The sequence below is a fragment of the Salmo salar genome, chromosome 09 (genome assembly GCF_965601325.2).
Source record: "Salmo salar chromosome 09, fSalSal1, whole genome shotgun sequence".
In the NCBI taxonomy this organism is placed as follows: Eukaryota; Metazoa; Chordata; class Actinopteri; order Salmoniformes; family Salmonidae; genus Salmo; species Salmo salar.
The window spans coordinates 155,493,564-155,503,563 of NC_138299.1; the positions used below are offsets into that span (position 1 = coordinate 155,493,564).

The 10,000-nt window shown below is 43.6% G+C and overlaps 1 protein-coding gene across 1 annotated transcript in view; it reads left to right on the forward strand.

Moving 5' to 3' along the window:
- LOC106591777 (ventricular zone-expressed PH domain-containing protein) overlaps positions 1–10,000 on the forward strand; it is a 202,787-nt gene that overhangs the window by 187,149 nt on the left and 5,638 nt on the right. The window contains exon 13 of the mRNA XM_082956467.1: positions 1,835–1,971. Coding sequence (XP_082812593.1) covers positions 1,835–1,971 — 137 coding nt within the window. The remainder of the gene's footprint in view (positions 1–1,834; positions 1,972–10,000) is intronic.

The following is a 10,000-nucleotide window of genomic DNA, read 5'->3' on the forward strand; positions in this document are numbered from 1 at the left end:
GTGTGTGTGTGTGTGTGTGTGTGTGTGTGTGTGTGTGTGTGTGTGTGTGTGTGTGTGTGTGTGTGTGTGTGTGTGTGCGTGCGTGCGTGCGTGCGTGCGTGCGTGCGTGCGTGCGTGCGTGCGTGCGTGTGTGTTTGTTGGACCAACACAGAGAATGACAGCAGAGATAGGAGGAGACTGTGTTAATGGGTGTATTGTATTTCCTTGGCCTGTGGTTCATTTGTAACATAAGCTAGGCTGCAGTTCATCTGTTTGACTTGACGATATCCCTCAAGTGGATGGTTGGGATGCTGTTTCCTGATAAAGCTATACCTGATGCTAATCAATAATGAGGTATAGTTGGAACTAGTGCCATTTCATCTCATTTAGCTGTGCTTCTCAGTCTGGAAGTTCAGTACAGCTGTGATCTCTCTGTCCAAAATAAGTTTGAAGGCCAATTACTGTATGCTGTTTTCTATTTCAGACAGAGCCATGCATGAACTAAATACATGGCTCTGATCCCTCTTGTTTAGTGCTAAACAATACAAAACAGCAGGCAGGTATTAAACACATAAGGAAGGGGAGTATACGGAACACTGGGATGGAATAGTCCTACTGGGCTGTTACTGGGAATATAGACCAGACTGAAGATAGGGGTATAGCATCTACATTTATATTCAGCATCATTTTCAATCATCACGTCTTCCTGTAGTTTTCTTTTGTGGTTCCAAGGGCTCCGTGGGTTGTAGCAGGGTGCTTGTGGGTTTGATTCCCACGTTGGAGCAGGGTGCTTGTGGGTTTGATTCCCACGTTGGAGCAGGGTGCTTGTGGGTTTGATTCCCACGTTGGAGCAGGGTGCTTGTGGGTTTGATTCCCACATTGGAGCAGGGTGCTTGTGGGTTTGATTCCCACGTTGGAGCAGGGTGATTGTGGGTTTGATTCCCACGTTGGAGCAGGGTGCTTGTGGGTTTGATTCCCACGTTGGAGTAGGGTGCTTGTGGGTTTGATTCCCACGTTGGAGCAGGGTGCTTGTGGGTTTGATTCCCACGTTGGAGCAGGGTGCTTGTGGGTTTGATTCCCACGTTGGAGCAGGGTGCTTGTGGGTTTGATTCCCACGTTGGAGCAGGGTGATTGTGGGTTTGATTCCCACGTTGGAGCAGGGTGCTTGTGGGTTTAATTCCCACGTTGGAGCAGGGTGCTTGTGGGTTTGATTCCCACGTTGGAGCAGGGTGATTGTGGGTTTGATTCCCACATTGGAGCAGGGTGCTTGTGGGTTTGATTCCCACATTGGAGCAGGGTGCTTGTGGGTTTGATTCCCACGTTGGAGTAGGGTGCTTGTGGGTTTGATTACCACATTGGAGCAGGGTGCTTGTGGGTTTGATTCCCACGTTGGAGCAGGGTGCTTGTGGGTTTAATTCCCACATTGTAGCAGGGTGCTTGTGGGTTTGATTCCCACGTTGGAGTAGGGTGCTTGTGGGTTTGATTCCCACGTTGGAGCAGGGTGATTGTGGGTTTAATTCCCACATTGTAGCAGGGTGCTTGTGGGTTTGATTCCCACGTTGGAGCAGGGTGCTTGTGGGTTTGATTCCCACATTGGAGCAGGGTGCTTGTGGGTTTGATTCCCACATTGTAGCAGGGTGCTTGTGGGTTTGATTCCCACATTGGAGCAGGCTGCTTGTGGGTTTGATTCCCACGTTGGAGCAGGGTGCTTGTGGGTTTGATTCCCACGTTATAGCAGGGTGCTTGTGGGTTTGATTCCCACATGGCTACATACACTCCATAAGCTGGTGGTAACATTGAGTGGATGTGGATCACAGCTAATTGAACATTATGTTGTTTTGATTTGTCTCTCCAGTGGTGAACGAGGATGGCCAGCCGCTCATAGAGGGGAAACTGAAGGAGAAACAGGTTCGCTGGAAGTTCATCAAACGCTGGAAGTCTCGCTACTTCACCCTGGCAGGAAACCATCTCCACTTCCGGAAGGGAAAATCAGTATGTATCCCTTCCACACTTAGACTTTAGCTGTTCAAATCAAATGTCCCCTCGGGGACAATAACGTATATCATATCATATACACAGTGGCGTAAAGTACTTGAGTAGAAACACTTTCAAGTACTATTTAAGTCGTTTTGGGGGGTATTTGTACTTTACTATTTATATTTTTGACAACTTTACTTTTACTGCACTATATTCCTAATGAAAATAATGTCCTATTTAATCCCTACATTTTCCTTGACACCCAAAAGTACTCGTTACATTTAGTAGGACAGGAAAATGCCTCTGATCTGGTGGACTCACTAAACACACATGCTTCGTTTGTAAATGATGTCTGTGTTGGATCGAGCCCCTGGCTATCTCTAGATTTTTAAAACAATGAAATGGTGCCGTCTGGAATTTGAAAAATATTTATAGTTTTACTTTTGATACTTAAGTATATTTAGAACCAAACACTTTTACTCAAGTAGTATTTTACTCTGTAACTTTCATTTTTACTTCAGTAACTTTCTATTACGGTATCTATACTTTTACTCAAGTATGACAATTGGATACTTTTTCCACCACTGCATATACACAGGGGAACACTTCAAATAGACCTTTACATAGACAGAAATCATTTTAAAAACACACACGTACACATTTACATCCCTCCAAGGAAGGCACAAACAAACTTGTCACTGTCATTATGTGTTTTCCTTTTCTACTTTTTAAGTGAGTCATGATGTGATGTTGGCTGAAACAGTGGAGACCCCATTTCGTGACAAGGCCTAATGTCTATCTGGGGAATCCACTAGAGATGATTGTAATAACTTTAGCCCCAGTATTGAGCCTTAGTAGACGACATACTATGAGTTATAAGTTTGGCCCGCTATTAATCAATGGGTGACGCCCAAGATCAGAGTATGATGCTGCAACTTCTTGAGTCATTCTTCCCTGTAATAGCTCAGTCATTCCCTTTAATAACTCAGTCATTCTTCCCTGTAATAACTCAGTCCTTCTTCCTTTTAATAACTCAGTCATTCCTTTTAATACCTCAGTCATTACCTTTAATAACACAGTCATTCTTCCCTTTAATAACAGTTATTCCCTTTAATAAATCAGTCATTCCCTTTAATAACTCAGTCATTCCCTTTAATAACTCAGTCATTCTTCCCGTTAATACCTCAGTCATTACCTTTAATAACACAGTCATTCTTCCCTTTAATAACAGTTATTCCCTTTAATAAATCAGTCATTCCCTTTAATAACTCAGTCATTCCCTTTAATAACACAGTCATTCTTCCCTTTAATAACAGTCATTCCCTTTAATATCTCAGTCATTCCCTTTAATAACTCAGTCATTCCCTTTAATAACTCAGTCATTCGCTTTAATAACTCAGTCATTCTTCCTGTTAATATCTCAGTCATTCCCTTTAATAACACAGTCATTGTTCCCTTTAATAACTCAGTCATTCTTCCCTTTAATACCTCAGTCATTCCCTTTAATAACACAGTCATTCTTCCCTTTAATAACTCTTACAAGGGTCAGGACGTAACAGTACCCCACCACCCCCCAAAGGTGCAGACCCCGACTGCACACAAAACCCCCCCCAACAAAACAACCACAAAAACACCTGGGGAGGGAAGGGAGGGTGACAAAAGTCTATGGCGGCTCTGGTGCTAAACCCAGAACCTTCCTATCCCTCCGATCCTCCAGCAACGGAGGTGGCTCCGGCTCCGGGCGTAACCCCAGTTCCGCCCGCAGATCCCTCCGCTTCTGTAACACCGACCTGTGGATCATTATTAGAAGAATCGGACTGTAGATCATTACCGGAAGCTCTGTGCTGCAGACTGCCGCTGGAGGATCTGGGCTGCAGGCCACCGCTGAAGGCTCTGGGCTGCAGACCGCCGCTGAAGGCTCTGGGTTGCAGACCGCCGCTGAAGGCTCTGGACTGGGAGGCATCGCTGGAGGCTCCGGACTAAGGAGCGTCGCTGGAGGCTCCGAACTGAGGAGCATCGCTGGAGGCTCCAGACTGAGGAGTGTCACTGAAGGTTCCGGGCTGAGGTCCTTCTCAGTAGGTTCCGGACTGTAGGCCGTCTCAGTAGGTTCCGGACTGTAGGCCGTCTCAGTAGGTTCCGGACTGTAGGCCGTCTCAGTAGGTTCCGGACTGTAGACCGTCTCAGTAGGTTCCAGACTGAAAAACGTCGCCGGAAGCTCTGGACTGGGAACTGTCACCCCCCCTACTTAAATATGATCTCCAATCAGAGGCAACGAGGACCAGCTGCCTCCAATTGGAGATCAACCCAAAAAAGCAACAACATAGAAATTGAAAACCTAGAACACAAAACCTAGAAATAGAAAACAAGAAAACCAACCAAACACCCCCGTCACGCCCTGACCCATCTACTATAGAAAATGACCTCTTACAAGGGTCAGGACATGACACATTCTTCCCTTTAATAACTCAGTCATTCCCTTTAATAACTCAGTCATTTCCTTTAATAACTCAGTCATTCCCTTTAATAACTCAGTCATTCTTCCCTTTAATAACTCAGTCATTCTTCCCTTTAATAACTCAATCATTCTTCCCTTTAGTAACAGTCATTCTCTTTAATACCTCACTCATTCTTCCCTTTAATAACTCAGTTTGTGTGTGTGTGTGTTCATGCATGCGGTGGTGTGTGTGTGTCGTGTGTGTGTGTGTGTGTGTGTGTGTGTGTGTGTGTGTGTGTGTGTGTGTGTGTGTGTGTGTGTGTGTGTGTGTGTGTGTGTGTGTGTGTGTGTGTGTGTGTGTGTGTGTGTGTGTGTGTGTGTGTGTGTGTGTCTGTGAAGACGAGGAAGCTCTCCACTGTGTTTTAACGATACAAATCCCTCCTAATCAGTTTGATTCTGACTTACTTTGAGGCAGAACTTAGTTTAAGGTCATTGGACTTTACAGCAGAAATAATGATTGTGCAAAGGAAAAAGTGTTGCCTAATCAGAACCATTGAGAAAACAGGACTGTAAAACAATGTGTTGAGGTCACGTAGTCATCAGAAAGCCCATGAGTCATCACCATGTACCAAACACAGCGAAACACACCTTCATTATGATGGAAAAACACAGTGCTCATTCAACTTCAGCCACAATGTAATTAGAGCTGATCTGATTTATCGTGCTGTTGGTGTGTGTGTAGTGTTGGTGTGTGTGTGTAGTGTTGGTGTGTGTGTAGTGTTGGTGTGTGTGTGTAGTGTTGGTGTGTGTGTAGTGTTGGTGTGTGGGTAGTGTTGGTGTGTGTGTGTAGTGTTGGTGTGTGTGTACGGTTGGTGTGTGTGTGTGTAGTGTTGGTGTGTAGTGTTGGTGTGTGTGTAGTGTTGGTGTGTGTGTGTAGTGTTGGTGTGTGTGTGTGTGTGTAGTGTTGGTGTTACCCCTAACCTATACCCTAACCTATACCCCTAACCTATACCCCTAACCTATACCGTAACCTCTACCCCTAACATATACCCCTAACCTATTCCCTAACCTATACCCCTAACCTATACCCTAACCTATATCCCTAACCTATACCCTAACCTATACCCTAACCCATTCCCTAACCTATACCCTAACCTATACCCTAACCTATACCCCTAACCTATACCCTAATGTATACCCCTAACCTATACCCTAACCTATACCCCTAACCTATACCCTAACCTATACCCTAACCTATACCCCTGACCTATGCCCTAACCTATACCCCTAACCTATACCCTAAACTATACCCCTAACCTATACCCCTAACCTATACCCCTAACATATACCCTAACCTACACCCTAACCTATACCCCTGCCCTATATCCCTAACCTATACCCTAACCTATACCCCTAACCTATACCCTAACCTATACCCCTAACCTATACCCTTAACCTATACCCCTAACCCATTCCCTAACCTATAGCCCTAACCTATACCGTAACCTATACCCCTAACATATACCCTAACCTATACCCTAACCTATACCCCTAACCTATACCCTAACCTGTACCCCTAACCTATAACCCTAACCTATACCCTAACCTATACCTTAACCTCTATGGGCTAGGTGGGACGCAAGCGTCCCACCCTTGGTGCACTCCATCAACACCAGGTGCATTTCAAGAGCGGCAAATTTGAATCCAAATAAATGTCAAAATTCAAATTTTTCAAACATACAACTATTTTACACCCTTTGAAAGATAAACATCTCCTTAATCTAACCACGTTTTACGATTTCAAAAAGGTTTTACGGCGAAAGCATAAATTTAGAGTATGTTAGGACAGTACATTTACAAGAGTTGTGTGTAATGTTGTGCCAATTCAAAGACAGGGTCACCAAAACCATAAAACCAGCTAAAATGATGCACTAACCTTTTACAATCTCCATCAGATGACACTCCTAGGACATTATGTTAGACAATGCATGCATTTTTAGTTCTATCAAGTTCATATTTATATCCAAAAACAGCGTTTTACTATGGCATTGATGTTGAGGAAATCGTTTCCCTCCAATAACCGGCAGTCAAGTCAGCACCACAAATTAAATAATTAAAATTAGAAAACATTGGTAAAATATTATATTGTCATTTAAAGAATTATAGATTTACATCTCTTGAACGCAATCAACTTGCCAGATTTAAAAATAACCTTACTGGGAAATCACACTTTGCAATAATCTGAGCACTGCGCCCAGAAAAATACGCGTTGCGATACAGACCAGCCGTCATGTTGGGGAGATCTAAAATCGAAAATACTATGTAAATAATCCATTACCTTTGATTCTCTTCATCAGATGTCACTTCCAGGTATCACAGGTCCATAACGAATGTAGTTTTGTTCAAAAAAGCTCATCATTTATGTCCAAAAATCTCCGTCTTGTTAGCACATGATCTAAGCCCGCCGGACTTCACTTCATGAACGAGGGGAAAAAATATATTTACGTTCGTTCAAACATGTCAAACGTTGTATAGCATAAATCATTAGGGCCTTTTTTAACCAGAACATGAATAATATTCAAGGTGGACGAATGCATTCTCTTTTATAACGTATTGGAACGAGGGTACCCAACATGAACTCGCGCGCCAGGTGTCTAATGGGCCATCATCGTTCCATGGCTCTTGTTCGGTCAGATCTCCCTCCAGAAGACTCAAAACACTTTGTAAAGGCTGGTGACATCTAGTGGAAGCAATAGGAAGTGCCAAAATATTCCTCAGCCCCTGTGTTTTTCAATGGCATAGGTTTAAAGGTAATACAACACATCAGGTATCCACTTCCTGTCAGAAAATGTCTCAGGGTTTTGCCTGCCAAATGAGTTCTGTTATACTCACAGACACCATTCAAACAGTTTTAGAAAATGTAGGGTGTTTTCTATCCATATATAATAAGTATATGCATATTCTAGTTACTGGGTAGGATTAGTAACCAGATTAAATCGGGTACATTTTTTTATCCAGCCGTGCAAATACTGCCCCCTAGCCCCAACAGGTTAACCTGTACCCCTAACCTATACCCTAACCTATACCCCTAACCTATACCCTAACCCATTCCCTAACATATACCCCTGACCTATACCCTAACCTATACCCCTAACCTATACCCTAACCTATTCCCTAACCTGTACCACTAGGCACTTCTGTTGGTCTGAAAGGATTTTATGCAGTTTGTATCATAACTAAGCGATATGGTTTTGATCCACAGAGGATGGAACAGAACTTAGCCATGTGGTCTGTTGGTTTCTTGACCTTTTGACCTGTACACTACTGCTGGTTGTTGACATTGTCACCATCACTGGTCATCAGATGTTGGTATTTCCTGTATTCTCTTTTGTTCCTGGGTTTTGTCTGCCACTTTCCAACCCCACTGATGATTCCAGAATCCTTTGTCTTTCCCAAAAACGGTCCTCCTAATTGGGACCAGACAGAATCTGCTGCCAAACTACCTCAAGGTCCTCTTCTTGCAAGGCAACTCATCCTGTGTGTGTTGCTTTGTTGAATGAGAGAGAGAGAGAGAGACAGAGAGACAGAGAGACAGAGAGACAGAGAGACAGAGAGAGAGACCAGGGTGGACTAGTGGTCAGATCTTCTGAGGACTTTCTGACTTCAATTCAAAACTCTGCTTTGTATTCTCCAGGCTTTAACAAGTATTGAGACATTGGAGAACAAATGTAAATGGTTGAAAGTATAAGTGAAATTGATCTCTCTTGCCCAAGACAATCTACATTGTAATATAACCAACAGTTCCTCCCTCACCACAGCTGTTTAAAGGCACAAATTGGACCCCCTCTTTGTCTCGTTTTCTCAACACAATCTTGCCGTGCCAATGACTCAATTCCAAATCAACCTTTCAGCTATACCACTAACATATACCCCTAACCTATACCCCTAACCTATACCCTAACCTTTACCCCTAATCTATATCCCTAACCTATACCCCTAACCTATACCCTAACCTATACCCCTAATCTATATCCCTAACCTGTACCCTAACCTATACCCTAACCTATACCCTGACCTATATCCCTAGCATATACCCCTAACCTATACCCCTAACCTATACCCCTAATCTATATCCCTAACCTGTACCCTAACCTATACCCTAACCTATACCCTGACCTATATCCCTAGCATATAGCCCTAACCTATACCCCTAACCTATACCCCTAACCTATACCCCTAACCTATATCCCTAACCTATACCCCTAACCTATAACCCTAACCTATACCCTAACCTATACCCCTAACCTATAACCCTAACCTATACCCCTAACCTATATCCCTAACCTATACCCCTAACCTATAACCCTAACCTATACCCTAACCTATACCCTGACCTATATCCCTAACCTGTACCCTAACCTATACCCCTAACCTATACCCCTAACCTATACCCTGACCTATATCCCTAACCTATACCCTAACCATTACCCCTAACCTATACCCTGACCTATATCCCTAACCTATACCCTAACCTATACCCCTAACGTATACCCCTAACCTATACCCTGACCTATATCCCTAACCTATACCCTAACCAATACCCCTAACCTATACCCTAACCAATACCCCTAACCTATACCCTGACCTATATCCCTAACCTATACCCTAACCAATACCCCAAACCTATACCTTAACCTATACCCTAACCTTTACCCCTAACCTATACCCCTAAACTATACCCTAACCAATACCCTAACCTATACCCATCATTTACCACTAACCTATACCCTAACCTATACCTTAACCTTTACCATACCCTATACCCCTTACCTATACCCTACCCTATACCCTAACCTATACCCTACCCTATACCCTAACCTTTAGCCCTAACCTGTACCCTGACCTATACCATAACCTATACCCTAACCTATACCCACCATATACCCTAACCTATACCCTAACCTATACCCCCAAACTATACCCTAACCTATACCCTAACCTATTCCCTAACCTATACCCTAACCTATACCTTAACCTGTACCCCTAACCTATACCCCTAACCTATACCCTAACCTATGCCTTAACCTGTACCCCTAACCTATACCCCTAACCTATACCCCTAACCTATACCCTAACCTATTCCCTAACTTGTACCACTAGGCACTTCTATTGGTCTGAAAGGATTTTATGCAGTTTGTACCATAACTAAGCGATATGGTTTTGATCCACAGAGGATGGAACAGAACTTAGCCATGTGGTCTGTTGGTTTCTTGACCTTTTGACCTGTACACTACTGCTGGTTGTTGACATTGTCACCATCACTGGTCATCAGATATTGGTATTTCCTGTATTCTCTTTTGTTCCTGGGTTTTGTCTGCCACTTTCCAACCCCACTGATGATTCCAGAATCCTTTGTCTTTCCCAAAAACGGTCCTCCTAATTGGGACCAGACAGAATCTGCTGCCAAACTTCCTCAAGGTCCTCTTTTTGGCAAGGCAACTGATCCTGTGTGTGTTGCTTTGTTGAATGAGAGAGAGAGAGAGAGAGAGAGAGAGAGAGAGAGAGAGAGAGAGAGAGAGAGAGAGAGAGAGAGTCAGAGAGACAGCGAGA